At 46.0% G+C, this 17,086-nt stretch overlaps 1 protein-coding gene across 4 annotated transcripts in view; it reads right to left on the reverse strand.

The window, feature by feature from the left end:
• Window positions 1–4,254: 4,254 nt before the first annotated feature.
• Window positions 4,255–17,086, reverse strand: part of KIF13B (kinesin family member 13B) — a 133,529-nt gene continuing 120,697 nt past the window's right edge. For all 4 annotated transcript variants that reach the window (XM_061372169.1, XM_061372167.1, XM_061372171.1 and 1 more), the window contains 3 exons: window positions 13,238–13,300; window positions 10,696–11,719; window positions 4,255–8,354 (listed from right to left, as the gene is read on the reverse strand). In XM_061372169.1, the coding sequence (XP_061228153.1) occupies window positions 8,062–8,354; window positions 10,696–11,719; window positions 13,238–13,300 (1,380 nt within the window). In that variant the 3' untranslated portion in view covers window positions 4,255–8,061. The remainder of the gene's footprint in view (window positions 8,355–10,695; window positions 11,720–13,237; window positions 13,301–17,086) is intronic.

The raw sequence follows: 17,086 nt of genomic DNA on the forward strand, positions 1-17,086 counted from the left end.
GCAAGTGTTGGAGGCTCCTTCCAATAAAAGGAAAGCTGATGAGTGCTGTCTGCTCCTCTGAGCACCGTTGGTTTGTCACAAGTACACATCATACAGGAACGTGATGACCAAGGAAGGTGGAGGGTCTCTTGCTTGAGGAGTTGGAAGTCCGGAGGGAGGAGACTTCAGGGCCATTTGATAATAAGCCCCAAAAGACGGTGAAGTAACAAGCAGCAGCATAGCTTGGAGAAGCCAAAGGCAGGAGGATGCTTTGGGTGCCCATTCCTCCTGACAGGTTGTGCTGAGCATCTGGAGGGGGTGGGGGCGTTTGAGCTGTTTTTCATCAGGGTTTGTTTCTTTACAACTGAATTCCCAACACATTGCATTTCCTTCTGATTTCCTCCTTCAGGGTGAGCCCTTGGAGCAGCTCGGCTGTTATGAAGGAGCTGGTAACGGAGTTGCCCATCAGTGCCAAGTCCCCCCGCTCCTTTACTTGGAGGGGAGCAGTAGGATGTGCAAGGAGAGGGATGTAGAAGGTAGGATGGGTGCTGACGGGGCCTTTCTCAGCATGACTGGGAGCACATGGGGACCCCTTTCCCAAGGAGAGACAGTGGAGGATGAAAGATGAAGCCCCTCACCCTGCTTCAGAGACAAAACCCAGGGATGCAGAAAAGCTCAGGCTGGAGATACTCTATAAAGGAGAAACAAACACACAACAGGGGCTTGTAGTTTGCAGAAAAACTCCACTTCCATCCCATTTTGTGCCTTTTTCAATCCCTGGAGAACCAGATGAGCAAGGGAAATAAATACATAAATAAATTCATCCCAAGTGGGGGTCTGAGGGTGAACAAAAATCCCCCTTTGGAACCTGCGGAGCTGGTGGCAGAGCAGCTCCTTGCACGACTCGGCCGATGTCAAGCCAGACCCCCCCCAACTTCCTGCTCATCCTCCCCTGAAGGAGGAATCCAGCCGCTCCTGGAACCCATCAGCTCCGCTGGCTTCGCCTCTTGCAGCAGAGCCTGAAGCCAAGTGAGGACAATGACAGCAGCATTAATCCGAAGGCAGGCAGGGAAAAGGTGTTCTTTGTGGTTTGTTTTTATATTTATTTTCCGGCTCGTTTTGATCGGGGCCCTTTTAAACCCGGCTTTGGCTGAGGAACAGAGAGCGGCGCGCGGCTGCGGCGCGGGGAAGGTGTTACAACCACCTTCTGCGAGGAGCGGGGCTTGAACAAAGCACCGGCGCTTCAAACGGCTCCTGTGCTTCAGCCAAGGATGGGGGCTTTGTTTTGTTGCAGGAGGTAAAACATTAAAGAGAAGTGGCTTTAGAACGGGAGAAAAAGGCAGCTGTATTTTCGTGCACTGATTGCAAGACAGCACCGATAAAAATATCCTTTGCTAAATGACTTTCAGTGGGATTGTGGGATCAACACAGCGCTGGTTGCTTAAAAAAAAACCCCACAAAATGAAATGAAGCAAAACCAGCCACAAAAAAACCCCAAAGCAAACCCCGACAGCTCCACCATGGAGCTGTGATTTGGAAATAGATGTGGCTAAACAGAGTGATGGGATAGAGGGAGGCAGGTTCAAGAGCGTGCTGCTGCCCTGAAGCATCGGGTGGGTGCCTTTGGCTGCTCATGAGCTGGGGGTGAGGGGACCCCCCAAGGGCTTCTGTGCCTGCTGGGTAATGCCAGGAGTGGCTGCAATATCCCACTGCTGCAGACAGAGTGGCCACTGGGGAGCACGTGGCTCCTCAGGGGGATGTTTCTTACTTTCACACAGTGCCAAGACCTCTCATGGTTCCTGCTCATCCCAGACACCTCCCCATAAACACACCCTTACATCTTACTGGCCTCTGTGAAGAGATGCTGAGCCTGGGGCAGCCCCTCTGCCCATCCATTGCTTGTTGCACCTGCAGAAACCTGGGGGGTCGGGTAATGCCACACTGTAACCACATTAAAATAAGTAATCACATCAAGATCAGCACCAAGCTCAGGATGGTTTGTTCTTCCAAAGGAGCCATCCCTGTCCCAGCTCCCTCCCCACTCGCCAGGTCATGATTTCTAAGCTGTTTCCCTGCCCCATCCCAGCTGGCACCCACCCTCCCTGACCCCATGTGCTGGGACATTTGCCCAGTTTCAGGGGGCTGCAGGCAGTTCAGTTTTACAGCCCATGGGGGGAATGGAAGGAGCAGAGGAAAGAACAATCCCTACAGGGACTGAAGGCAGGGCTGGCAGCAACAACCCCTCATCCAGTCTGAGGTCCAGCAGCTGGAGAGCACGGGGAGAGCATGAGCAGACCTCTGCCTGTTTGTTTTAGCGTAATAGATGTATTTTATTTATTGAGGTCTGCAGCCCCAGCGTAAGAAGGACATGGAGCTGTTGGAGCAAGTCCAGAGGTGGCCACGAAGATGCTCTGAGGGCTGGAGCACCTCTGCTATGGAGACAGGCTGAGAGAGCTGGGCTTGTCCAGCCTGGAGAGCAGAAGGCTCCTTAAGGGGAGACCTTAGAGCAGCTTCCAGTGCCTGAAGACGTGACAAGGAAACTGGAGAGGGGCTTTTGACAAGGGCCTGTAGGGACAGGACAAGGGGGAATGGCTTTAACCTGACAGAGGGGAGATTGAGATGAGATCTTAGGCAGAAGTTCTTCCCTGTGAGGGTGGTGAGGCCCTGGCACAGGGTGCCCAGAGAAGCTGTGGCTGCCCCATCCCTGGCAGTGTTCAAGGCCAGGTTGGATGGGGCTTGGAGCAACCTGGTCTAGTGGAAGGTGTCCCTGCCAATGGCAGGGGGTTGGAGCTGAATGAGCCTTAAGGTCCCTTCCACCCCAAACCATTCTCTGATTCTAGAATAGGGAAAATGAGCTCCACAGGCAGTGATTCCCCCACCCCAATGGCTGCAAGCAAAGTGCTATTTTCCCAGAACATCAAAGAGAAAGGGAGGATGAAGGGAAGGTAAACCCATGGGTTTCTCATGGATCAGGTGGTCTCTAAATTGGAGACAACCAGGTAACAAGTCTTGTTTGAAACAGGTCTTGGCACCCTGGGGTGATGCTGCTCCATTGCAGGGCTGCAAGCGCATCTAAACGTTTTGGTGCTGTGACCCTGATTAACAAAGCACAGACTTAGGGGCTCTAAAGGAGACGTTTATTTCGGTACTGCGGCTGCGTCGCACGTATGATACAATATTACAATCATTTAGTATTGTACAGAAACAATTAAAAACTTTACAGCTCATTACAAAGTATCTTTGGATTTTAGCTCATTTAAAGTACACGGAACCCCACAGCGTGAACGGCCGCTCTCTATATACAGAGCCACTACATTTACAGCAATCGACACAACCAAGAGCTGGAACAGGCTCTCCCAAGACAAAGTGGGTGTTAATGGAGGTGAAAACACAGAACGAGTCCCAGCACAGGAACAGCACCAACAGCACCATGTCTGAGGCAAGGCAGGGGTGCACTGCTGCACACCCAGCCAGTTGCTGCTTGGAGCACGGCTCCTCTGTCAGCTTCAGAATGGGTTTGGAAGGGATATGCAAGGGGAGTGCAGCTGCATCCTCCTGCCGGACAGAAGCCCTGCTCCTGCTGAGCGGGTGAGGCCGATGGAGGGGAAATGTCTCTAATGCATCCCCACCACTCTGCACTCCTGGCTCTTGCTGGGTTTAAGGAGCCCCAGCCCCTGTCCCTGCTCCCTCTGCTGTGGCACTCAGATGCTGGAGCCAGGATAAGGCTGGGCCAGGAGGCTCTGCTGCGACCTGAGCAACCTGCTCTAGGGGAAGGTGTCCCCGCCTGTGGCAGGGGTTGCAACTGGATGAGCTTTAAGGTCCCTTCCAACCCAAACCATTCTGTGATTCCATGAACCCAGCTGTGCCCAGTGCTCAGGGGCAGATGGCAGCAGCCAAGCACTTCTCAGGAGTGAAAAACATGACAGTGTTTTAGGAGGAGAATGGAGAGCACAGAAACCAAAGCACAGGTAAAGGAGACCCAGGAACAAGACACTTGTCACCCCAGCTCAAGAGTATTCTGCAGTGTCCAGTTTGCACCTTCACTTCTCACACTCACCCCTTCCTGAGAGCTGGACAGCCTCGAGCTGGTACAAAACCCAGCCCCTCGCCACATCAGCTGCTGACCCAGGGATAAGGCACTGCAAAAACTCAACCTCTTGTGCAAAGATCTGGCAGTACTGCCATGAGGAGAGCACAAGCACGAACACAGAAATGACTCAAAGACAGCTCCGCTCCCGCACAAACAGGTCTGTACAACACACAAGCACTTTTTCACAACTGATAGGTAGGAATGAGGTGGGTTTCCTGGTTTCTAGGAGAGCAAAGAGGTGTCGAACTTCCCCCCACACCGGCAGCAGAGGGGAAGCTTCCACCTCAACACTGACAAAATGCTCTCCATAAGGACTTGGGCAATATTACCACACAGAACTAATTTCTGTTAGCTTTCCTCAACTGAACGACACCACTAAACAGCGAAGAGACAAGGCCCTTGAATGGAAAGATGATCTGGGGGATAGAGATCAAAACAGCACAAGAGAGCTGAATGTAACACAGGAAAACATCTTGGCTTGCTTTGAGGACACCCAAAGAAGTCTCCCTGGAAAGCATCCTCTTGGCTGACTCAGAGTAAATGACTCACCACTTATGCAGAGCTGCAGACCCAGGCTCAGACCATCACCTTTCCTACCACCAACACAGTTTTCAACATCCGGAATCCAAGACGTACCCATGGTTCAAGGAAGCAAGCTGGCAGCACCAAGCAGACACAGGAGAGGAGACACTTCCTACAAGTTACAGTTCCTGCATTAAATATTCTTCTTCCCTGTATAAAGTGCATGAGAATCTTGGAAAATATGCATAGCTATCAACACGCCAGCCACAGTCGCTGGTGCTTCCAGTTAAGAGCACCTCCTCTATGCTGAACGTAGAGCTTTCCTAATGCTATCAATAATAAAATAGATATATATTACCTTCATTATGGTTTTAAACTGCTTTCTGGTTAGTTGGCTTAGCTGGTGCACAGTAACAGATGGCTTTGAGTGGAGGGATGTGCACTCCCTGTGCCAGAATCTTGGACCATTATCTTCAGAAGCATGCCCAGGAAAGCTGGGGTGGGCAGGAGGGAGACAGAGAATCCTCCAAGAACATCCTCATGGCCAAATCTGACTTGTTGGGCTTTCTGGAGCTTGCGCCACATTGGGGTGGTTTGATCAGGGTGGCTTCACTTGTGGGGCAGGTGCCAGGGTGGGATTTGAGGAGAGGTTTAGTTTCAACAGTCAAATGAGATGGTAAAAAACAAAAGAGCTATAGATAAATCCCTCCCTCCACCAAAGTCAACACGGCGCTCCCTTAACAGAGCACTTCATCATGCTGATCATCCACTGATGTTTTAAACGAACCAGCTATATCCAAGACATTTGCTTCCAGGACAAGTTATCCTAGAGGAGGCAGCAGGTACGTTCTGTCCAAGCCGTATTTCAAACCCCTCTGAATACAATACGCCCAGCATGGTTTTGTGACACGACTGAGGGCAGATGGAGGAGGAAATCCATCCCGTACCAGTCACCTGCAGCCTCTGAGCACGTGCCCCAGATGTGCAAACACTGAAATCTGCCCTGAGGTGGTCAGGGCTGCAGTACAAATACAGCCATGGGAATTTACAGTGGGAAGCATAAACAGTGAACTATTAACCCAACTGCTTCTGCCTGCCCCTTTCACCCCTGTGGCTTCAACACCTTTATGTGCCACAGAACTCCAGTCTTCAGAGAGCAGGGCAAGAAAAAAGGCTTCAGAAGGACTTGGAGAGGTTTTCCCTTCATGTCTCCCCAAAAGGGGCCACCTATCAAACATCAATTAAAGATATCCCTAAATCCAGCAATTGAAATGCTGAGACTAAAAACCACAGCTACCGGTGAGGGGCTGTGTCCTGGCAGCTGACTTTCTGCAGCACATCAGAACAAAGTGCAGTTAAAAACAGGTAAAGACGGGGTATAGAAAACACACAAGGCAGTAAAGAGGCATCATGTTCATTAGCGGGTGGATTTTCATCAGCAAGACTCGTCATACCCCAAAAAGGAACGCTGCTTGGTTGCAGGGGTGATGTCCATAAAACCAGTTACAATTTTAAACCCCAGGATTTTAGCATCTGATTTCTTTACTACTAAAATTCTCCCATCACCTTGGCTTGAACAGACAGGAGCTTTGTGCAAAGGAAAAGAAGGAAAACTGTACACTAAAAATAGTTTTAAAAGCTGGTCTGTACATTTTATATTAAGGTTTCTTTATGAAAATGTAGGAAACACTGAAACTAGTCACACAGAGCTGAAAGGGTACACAAATCCCTGGCAGTACTATGCATGCTGCATTGCAACCCATCCCACTTCTGCCACAGATTAGTTTCTATTTTAATTTTATTCCTTCTGCATAAATAATATTAATTACAGTAAATCAGCATAATTATCTCCTCTGCTAAGCATCCCTACCTTCTCTGATGACAATGAATCTTTCCCTTGGACCTCCGAACCAGATGGCTAAGGCACTTAGATACCCACGTGCAGCACGGGCAGCGACTAGATACCTATTAAAGTTTAATCATTAATTTAGCATCCTAAATATTCCCCACATAGATAAGATGTCTATTGCTCAAGCTGTCCAATCCCCCCGTGATGACTAAATAAGACATAAACAGCTCAGAATAGAAAAAGTCTGTGGCCTTTCTTCATGCGTTAGACAATGAGTGCGTGTATGTTGATATGCGCACATGTATATGCAACACACACAGAGCAATGCGTCATTTGTGTCACAGGCAGTTAAAATAACAAGGGTTACTGAAAATAAAATCAAGTTTCATAAAAGCCAGCCCAAACCTCCCACTTCCAAGAGGGATGATTCATTCTGGGGACGACTCCTCAGCCTGTTCAGCCAGGTCTGCTTTTGTGCGCCGCTGGGGTGGTTTAGCTGGCGACAGAGGCACCTCCTCTTTGGATGGATGCTCGGTATGGATCTGGTGGAGCTCCTCTGTGCAACGTCAGGTGGTGGATGATTGTAAAGCGCAAACATTTCATATTTTAAAACAATAAATACAAATAAATAGACTGGATTCATGCCGTTACAAGGACAGCGACACTCTGCCTTGCTTAAGCGGTAAAAATCCAACCGGCTCCAAAGGCTGGGAAGAAACATCAAAGCACTTCAGTGCTGGTATCTCTGCAGAAACCCTTTTGGCCCACATGGCAGCACCAACAAGAAGAAGGTGCTGCCCCTCTGGAGCAAGTGAGAGGGCATCCTGTCATGGTGAGAGAGCATGTGAAATAGGTTAGATGGAAAATTTGCTCAACTCCTCTATTTCCTGAAGGGATTAAAACTATTACATGGGGTCATGGGCCTTTGCCCGTTCCCAACAAAACACCTAGAAAGATTGCGCCGATTTCACAGCAGGAGAGAGGGACAACAGGACACTAATCAAAGAGGCACTGGGCCCAGGCCACATAATGAAGGAACTGGTGGGTTTTTTAAATAAAGAGATTGGGAGGGGGGGTTTGGTGTGTCTTTATTTCCAAACAAAAATCTATGTTTGCTTCTCTGCCTGTCCGGAGTCATGATAACCTTGCTCTTTCACCATGGATTATGTGATATGGACACATCTCACCAAAGCAGAGAAGAAGTTATTCTGGGGAGGTTTCTTTAGAATTGCCAGTCACACCAAGAGAAGCCCTGGTGCATGGGTAGTATTCTGTAGCTATTGGAAAGCCATGTCATAATTCAAACAATGTATGCCCCTCTTCCTTCTGTGAGAGGTGGAAGAGAGCAGAGCTTACACGCACCCACCGCCACGAGCTTTCACTGGCTGCCATCAGTTGTACCCCGAAGCGTCACAATTTGTAACAGGAAACGAAGGACACAGATCCAGCACCATGACAAGGCAAAGAATTAACATGTCAATCACCCAAAGCAGAGGAAAAAAACCTTCATTAGTGTTTGCCACAAACTAGAAGTTCACGTGGTTGGTTTCGCTTCCCGAAGCGAGAAGACCTGCTCCCTTGGCTGCGTTACACAGCGTTTGCTGCTGTGTGCAGCGCTGTCTCAGTTTGCCCAGGATTTCCTGTTCTCTGCATTTTTCTGGTTCTTCTCCAGCCGCAGCGTGGGTCCTCCTTCTGATTTGGCCAGGGCTGTGAGTGAAGCCAGGTTGGAGGCTGAACCGGAGAAGTTGCCACTCTTCCTGTTCTCAGTGGCGGCGACTCCTTGCAACCTCAGCCCAGTGCTCCGCCGTCTTGCTGATCCTGTGGCCTTTTTAACTCTGCCTGGTTTCACAAGCAATCCATAGCCTGGGTTGCATCTGAAATACTGCTTCCCTCCAATCGAGCCATCATTCTTACCTGCGACAAGAAAAAACAGGAAGATGATAGATGAAATGGCTCTTATTCTGTGTGCCTGGTGTGCTCTCCGTATGCTGGGCTGCATCACCTTGACATTGGCCAAGGGAGGGGATTCTTCCCCTCTACTCTGCTTTGGTGAGACCCCTCTCTGCAGTCCTGCATCCAGCTCTGGGGCCCCTAGCATAAGAAGGAGTTGGAGCTGTTGCTGGGGGTCTAGAGGAGGCCACAAAGATGCTCGGAGGCAAAGCTATTGCACAGTTACACTGAATGGAACACTCCATCTTATTCTTCCTCCCTGATCACTATTCAGGGGAAAGCTTTAATTTCACCAAAAGTATTAAATACTCAGATCAGCAACAGAAGCATCAACAAACTATCAGGAAGGAAGGAAAAAAAAGACATTTAAAAGAACTTTTGTGTTTCTGAGTTGATGAGAGTCTGAAGTTGAGAAGAGTTCCTGTTTCCATGTCATAAAACCTCCACCAAACAGAAAGAATAATTTCTTTACACTGATGCTGTCTTTAACTTCTTTAAACATTCTCCCTCATCACTGTTCTGGGTACCAGGACAGAGACCACTCCCATCTGTAAAGGGAATGTGAATGACACGACAGCTCTTTAAATGACAAAAAATCTCCTTCTCTCTACCACCAGCACTGCTTTGGGTCCCCCCACGTGGCCAAGGACTTGGACTTCTACTGCTGCCTGTAAGTGTGACCAAGATAAAAAACCGCAGCTCCAGATGCGCACGTGAATCCAGTTATGCCCCAACAAATCAAGGATTTACTTCTCATGGAAACAGATGGGGGAAAAAATATACCCAGTAACACCAGCAGCTGAGGTCTCAATAGACCAAAAAAATCTTGTAGCTGTTTGACTCTTCCATGGACAGTGAAGCTGACACCAGGTATGTGCAAAGAGCTTAACAGAATTACCACTGTGGATGAGAGCAGGCAGACAGGAAGGGAAGGTGACTTTCCAAAATAGAAATGAATCTGTAAATATACATATATTTCTTAAAATAAGGTATGAATTCAGGACTGAGCATTGGTTTACAACTTTCAAAGGGATTAGAGCCACAGTTTGCTTTCGAGACTGGCAAACTCCAGAGTTTTCTGAAACCAGCTGAAAGCACACCTTCCTTTTAGCTTTTATGAGCACACCAGGCACAGAGAAGATAACTGCTCACTTAATGGGAGCTCTGGATCCTTGACACAGTATTTATCTTGGTGAGCAGCTTCCATCCCAGGAAGTGTGCAGCAGAGATGAGTGTAGGCAACTCCCTGGGACGTGCTGATTCACCAAACAGAGCCTGCACTGCAGACTTGGAATGCTACAGCTTGGTTAAAAGGATTTAAATAAGGAGCTTTATGTGCCCTTGGTAAACCAAACCCTTTCAAATATCAAAAGGCAGCGGTATCCACTGCTTGCCTCTTGAATTTTCCACTGGCATGCCCTGCCTTCCCCCAGTCCTGCCTGCTCTTGGAGAAAACAAGTCCTTTGAAAGTGGACATGAACTTGCAAAGAAAGGAAGTTATGAAACCTGGGGCTGCAGCAGAGAACAAATGCCAGTTGTCATCTTTCATCTTGGGGAGGTGAAAACCAGGGAAAACTGGTTTTCCCCATCACTGTGCAACAGCACATATGAACAGAGCCTCTCCAGGAACTGCACCCTCATTTCCAAAAAGTATGTATTAGAGCCTAAATTCTGTGAAGTCTACAGTTGTACAGGAGTCACACATGAATGACAAATGAGAAGCTGAAAGAAACTTTAAACCATCTGTATGTCCTGGTGGTCAAAGTGTGATTATTTCCTTCTGTTTTTTACACATATAGGTATATAAATATATATATATACACAGACACACACACACACAGTCTTTTGCCATTTAACAGCTTATTTTTAAACAGCTTGTGAGAGACTAGGTAACCCATTAGAAGCCTTTGCAATTTATTAAGCCTGAATGTTCCTTTGGTTGTTTGAATTCCACAGCTCCTGTTGTGCTTTGGACACCCTTATCCACAGAGCAGAAGCCCAGAAGAGAACTCTTTGGACACAAGGGCTGTCCCCTGCAACTATTTACTTACTTACCTGCACTGTAAAAGCAATCCTGATTCTTACCTCCACTGTAAGAAGCCAATGAAGTAAGTGAAAAGGCACACAATTCTGTGAGAGGTCAGTGAGACTAGGTTTACAAAGGCAGACTGGAGAAAGATGACAGCAGGGAAAGATATTTCCCATCTCAAAATGCACCCAGTAATGGCTAATGTACTCCCCCTCATCAGAAAGTGACATTAAACTGAAACACTGCAAATCCTGACATGCTGTCTGTATATTTTACCTGAAGGTAAATCCAGCTCGACACCAACCCATGTTCCCTCTTGAAAGTCTGTGGGGCCAATATATCTAACGGTGCCCGTCTTATTTGTGCCAACTGTGACATATTCCCCCTCTTTCAGCCACTCAGGAATTTCATTGGCATCTTCGGAGTCAGAAGCCACCTCCAGTTTTTCTTCTGCTGTCTCTGACCCATTATGGTTCAGTCCACGGGCGGTGGATGTACTCTTCTCTCCTTCTTGCTGCTCTTCTGTGTTTAGTGAATACACGGGATCTGTTCCCAGCATGCTTGTAAAGGACTTCAGTTCTGATGTCTTGACTTTCTGGATTTTGAAGGGGGAGGCTGCAACACCAGGCTGGGACAATTGTTCGGGATGAATCTGTGGTTTGGGAAACCCCAGTTCTGAAGACCCTGAATCCATTTCCTTTTTCCTAACTTGTCCTGCTGACTCCATAGATTGTTTGGATAACAACTCCTTCTTTGGAGTGGAGGTAGAAAGAAAGGTTTTTGCATCAGTTGCTACAGAGGCATCACTTCCCTGCTCGCTTTGAGTCACAGGAGATACGCAAGATTGGGATTTCAAAGCATCATTTCCATTTACTTCAGTGCTGTCTTTAGGTCTTGCATGAGTGCTTTGAAGGCTGAAGGCAGGTAGATTCTCTCTCTTAGTACTGAGACAGCTTTCTGATGAACTGTCTGAGTGCCCTGGCATGTCAGAAGAAGGGACCTGAGCCACAGCAGGAGCTGGGAAGTCACTGGCTGCAGGCGTTTGACTTCCTGGTTGAGCCACAGCATCACTTCCTGCTGCAAGGGCCTCAGAGAGGGTGGCTGTCGAGACACTGTGAGAAAAGTACCCACTGGAGGCTTCACTCAGAGGACTTGGAGGTCCCTCCTGGGAGTCCTGTGCCTGGGTGTCTCCTGAGGGCTGCTGCAAAGGCACTTTGGGTGTCTTTTCTGGACTCTTGTCCACCTCAGATGTCTGCATCGCAGTTTCAAATCGCTGTTTTGCTATTTCCTCTTGGTTAATCTGAAACAGAGAAGGATAGGGACCTGTTATCCAAAATATCTGAGCTAAAAGGATTAGATACAAGGCCTCTGGGAAGTTCTAAGGCCTTTGGCTTATCTAAACCCTGTGTAGCTGCAAAGTCCAAAAGATGCAAGCTGATCTGAAGTCAGCTTTGCAAATCTGGTAGGATTGTCAGCTCATTTCTTCCATTAATAAGAAAAGTGTCTGTCAACTAAAAGAAATACGTCCCCCAATATTTACTGAAAAATTGTTTATATTGCAGGAATGGTCATTTGCTGTTTGAATAGCAGGATTTATAGGAAATGTGAAACAGCCATGATCTATAAGTCTCACAGTTATTTGGCTTAACTCTCAGAATTGATAAATCATGCCTCTCCAACTAAACTGTCATTTATGTCCCCATTTCCAAATGCCATTCCCACCTCAATGCCGCCAGCACCACACACTTGCAGAGTATGAAATTAACTGCACCTCACGAGATTAACAGCCCATTTTAGTGATGTATTTCTTGGCTGTAAAGTTTACTAAATCTGATAGATCAATATCTTTTGCCAGCACATGTACTCTAAAAGATTAGGATGCCTCTAAATCTCTTTGGGAGGGAGGGAGGAGGCTGCTAATATGAAGGGGAAAAAAACAGTGGTTGGAGGACGGCAGATCTGCACAGATCTTAACTCTCAAGTGGACATTTTTGTTTATTGTTCAAAATCTCGTGGTTTATCCCACCTAGTGATTATGTCTCCTGAACTACAGGATTTTCACCTTATTTTGAAGTGCCTTTCCACTGGAAATATAAGTGGAATTTCAAGAAAGAGGGATTTGACTGAATTAAAGGAATTTCAGAACCAAAGGCCATCCTGCTATTGATAAATGTAATACAGAAGAATTGTTTTAAATATTCCTATGGATTACAGACATATTTTTAGCTTTTCTACGGAGAGGATGGTGTGCATGTGGACTCTGGAGCTCTGCTCGGTCTTTGCTTTCCCTTGTAAGTGTTCAGATAACACATTTTGCTAAGACAATAAAAACACAAGTGGGGGAAAGATGATTTGCTATTCATGAGACTGAAGTTCTGCTGAACTGTGGGAGATCATAGTGTCTATTTTCTCTCTAGCTTAGCAAGAGCCTTTTTTCATGCCAATATCATGAATTGTCCTGAAATGTAAAATTGAGAATTAAGCTCAACACTCAGAATAACAGACATGTTCTGTCTATAGAAAGCAACAGAGCCCAGCAATTTGCCTTTTAAAGCAGCAAACCAGCTAAATTTTAGTTAGTTAACTGCTAATGCAATCCTATGATTTACCAGCCTTTCAAATACAAAAGTGCAACTGGTGATAAGGGAAGATTTTGCCAGGACCTTAGAAAACACAACATCACACGCTGCATTTAACTGTCTCAACAAAAGAAGTGCAATATGTTTTAAATAGCTAACCCAGCGGCTGCTTCTGCCACCTCTGCTTTCCAGGTACAGGAATATGAAAACTGTACCATCATATTCTGCAGTGTGCTTACCTGTTTTATCCTTGCAGCACTGGTGTCAATACTGGCAGACTGAACCATAATTCGTGGGACAGCCTGCAGGGATGAAAAAAAGAACATCGTTCACTTAAAGGATTAAGTATTGCCACACTGGTAAACATTAAAACTTGTATATGAAATTCTGGAATCACAAACAAACCTCTGTCACAAAAGGATGGAGCACTGCTATTTTATTACATTCTGATAATGTGCTCTGAAAGGGTAAAAACTTAACCAAGGCCTCCAGGAATTTTAACATATAAGCAGCTACAAGTACAAATTCATAGTGTAGAGAGTTTTCTTTTATGCAGTCTGTTGAAGACAGACCACTGAGCAAACAGATGACAGAGATCTGAGGTCACGCTGGTCTGGAGAGTGAAATCCTCAGCTTCAGTCCATCTCCAAAGCTCTTTCTCCGTCTCCAGTATCTTAATTCAATTTAGATTTTAGCATTGCTTGCTTTAACTCAAAAAGGAAGTGGAAAACAAGATCTGTGTATCTTCTATTAAAAGAGGGCACCACTACTGCCTGCTAGAGTGAAGACTACACACGCCATTTGCTAATCATGATACACTGGTTCTGTGCCAGAAGAGCAACTTCTGTGTTTCAACAATATCTTCTCTTTCACAGCGTGGGGCTTGATACTGAAGGTATTGACAATAAATGTCCCTCATTTGCTCCATATTCAGGTTTTCATGTTTTAAGATTTCAAATAATCACTCTCCCAAGACTATAAGAGCAAACTGTGATACTTGACTATAAATCTTAGGCTTGGGCTAACACACACTGTTGAGACAGGAGGGAAAGGGAGCACCAGTTCAGTGGAGGAACTTGGAAAAGAGAAGCAAGAACTAAAAGAGAGAGGAGATAAAGGCAGAAACACGTCTCTTCAGCTCTGTTAAATAATGTACTGCAAGTGCAGATTCATACTTTGAGGGAAAGAGCTCCTTAAAGGTGACACATTATATGATTTGGGAGCAGTCTGCCTTTTTTCTTTTTTCTCCAAGGCACTTGAGAACACTTTCTGCAGAAAAACACAGGCAGTGCTCATCTCTGAGACAGCTGCTTCCAGAACTCAACATTCTGTTTAAAGAACTGAAGCATTCTGGCTGGAGTAAGGTAACTCCTCTTTTGCATCCCTTCTAAGTACAGTAAAGCAGGAATGTGAGTAACCCTGTCCCCAAAAGAAATAAACATGGAAGAACAGAACAGCTATGATTTATACAGAGATTGCCAGGCATTAATTAAAAACGTGGTTGCTCAAGGTAAAAAATAAAAAGACAAAAGACAGACAAAAACCCCAACAGGTTCACAGTGGATCAAAATAATTTTTAGATGTTACAGCTCAGCTCAATAAAAGAAAGCAGGAGGGGGTGGGGTGGGATTTGCTTATCATTAAACCTGCTGATTGAAAGTACACCACTGAAGTGGGGTTCAGAGCAAACTGGCTCTATTTTGGGAGAAAAAGGCATTAGTGTTTCAAGATTCTTACTAGGACATGTGCTGGGGCTCCGGGAGCAGATGGTGACCCGAATCAGAACAAATCAGTGAAGCCTAAACATAAATACAGCTTTAGGGCTGGTGATCCAGTGGCATTCAGACACCTCATAGAATCACAGAATAGTTAGGGTTGGAAAGGACCTTAAGATCATCAAGTTTCAACCCCCCCTGCCATGGGCAGGGACACCTCACACTAAACCATGCCACCCAAGGCTCCGTCCAACCTGGCCTTGAACACTGCCAGGGACAGAGCATTCACAGCTTCTCTGGCAGCCCATTCCAGTGCCTCACCACCCTAAAAGGAAAGAATTTCCTCCTTTTATCCAATCTAAACTTACCTTGTTTAAGTTTTAACCCATTACCCCTTGTCCTATCACTACAGTCCCTAATGAAGAGTCCATCCCCAGCATCCCTATAGCACCCCTTCAGATACTGGAAGGCTGCTATGAGGTCTCCATGCAGCCTTCTCTTCTCCAGGCTGAACAGCCCAAACTTTCTCAGCCTATCTTCATACGGGAGGTGCTCCAGTCCCCTGATCTTCCTCATGGCCTCCTCTGGACTTGTTCCAACAGTTCCATGTCCTTTTTATGTTGAGGACACCAGAACTGCACACAATACTCCAAGTGAGGTCTCACAAGAGCAGAGTAAAGGGGCAGGATCACCTCCTTCGACCTGCTGGTCACCCTCCTCTTGATGCAGCCCAGGATACAGTTGGCTTTCTGGGCTGCAAGCACACACTGAAGCCGGCTCATGTTAAGTTTCTTGTTGTCCAGCACCCCCAAGTCCTTCTCCGCGGGGCTGCACTCAATCCCACTGTCCATGTCAGCGACAAAGATGTTGAACAAGAACTTCAGCTTCCTTTGGAATGAAGTGGCAATCTTCTAAGACAAAAGTATTAACCTGAAAACAACTGTAGTAGTGACTTGTGACTGGGTCCAGAGACAGCTGAGGGCAATGAGGTGAGCGAGTACTCTGACTCATCCTAAGCATTAACTCTGATACACAAGGATAACTTGACTGTCACAACAGCCAAGTGTTTTACTTTTAAAAAGACTAGAGAGGAGCCCTGCAAATTTTAGGTTTAATAGACACTTATCACAGTGTTAAAGGGACGAGAGTACTTGGCAGAACACTTATTCTCTCCTCTTCAACCATCTTTGAACCATGGGTTGGTCCATCCTGGGAGTGCTATTAAATATCACCTTTTAAAATTAAAAGGTCACAAGACATTAGGGCTAATCCCTAGGCAGGCACTTACAAAGCACTTCAAACCTTTTGCAGAGGTGCAGCTGAACCTCACTGAGAAGCCAAGGCTCTTGAATTCAAATTATCCCAGTTAACTATCTCCATGGTCCATTTTGGCCTCTCTGAAAGGTCCACAAATGAAACACCTGTCCTTGTTGCTTCCACATCTCTATCTGTGATATGTTGGAGCAGGGGAAACAGCCTTTTCAAGCAGAGCTTGTATCAGGAGCTAAAAACAGCTCCAGTGCTCACTGACACCACAACACAACTTGAGCTTTTTGCCCCATTTTCTCCCAGTATACATGCCTTGGCTGGGAAGTACTTTGAGGTCTAGTATTATTATCCAGAGATAAGCACTTGGAATTGAAATAAGAAAAAGTGTTTAAAGATACTTCTCAGTTCCTTTGATTTATTTTTCTCTCTTTATAACAAATAAACAGAGGAGAGAGCTTGTTTGGAAATTTTATCTCTCAGAAACCTTCAGTCTTACAGCTTGTAAATCCACAAAACCTAAAACTCTGGTTGATATCAAATAGCAAATGAAAGAAAACCATTACACTTTAATCATGCCTCATCAAGTTCTCCTCCTGAAAGGATGACAAATCTCAAAACTACAATAACTCTGCCAAGCAATGTTTAGAAAAACATGGAGAAAAAAGCAATTATGAGAAGTGGCACTTGCCCAACATTTGCGTTGACAAGAAACAGATGGGCAGAAACACCCTCATTGGGGTGCAAGGGTACTAAACTGAATCTATGTTATGAAATGCAGTCAAGTAACTTGGGTGGGATACTAAAAATACTGTGTTTGAGTATCTATGAAGACATTACTGGATGAAAAGTATTTCTGAATCGAGAGCCAAATTCTATCATTAAACATTTGCAGATAGCGACTGCTAAACCAGACATATATATTTACCCACCGGCAAAACATGATCCCTTTACAGTGATAATTTTTGGCACAATGTCTTCATCCAAGCTGACAAAATATAGACTAAGAGAGAACATGAAAGGAATTCACTTTAAAGCACCTCTGAATCATCGTAGAACAAAAACTGTCTTCTTCCTGAGAGCTGCTACTCTGTGCAATGAGTTTAT

The sequence above is a fragment of the Neopsephotus bourkii genome, unplaced genomic scaffold (assembly GCF_033783945.1).
Source record: "Neopsephotus bourkii isolate Nb327-2 ecotype Australia unplaced genomic scaffold, CSIRO-AGI_Nbou_v1 NB_1600, whole genome shotgun sequence".
In the NCBI taxonomy this organism is placed as follows: Eukaryota; Metazoa; Chordata; class Aves; order Psittaciformes; family Psittacidae; genus Neopsephotus; species Neopsephotus bourkii.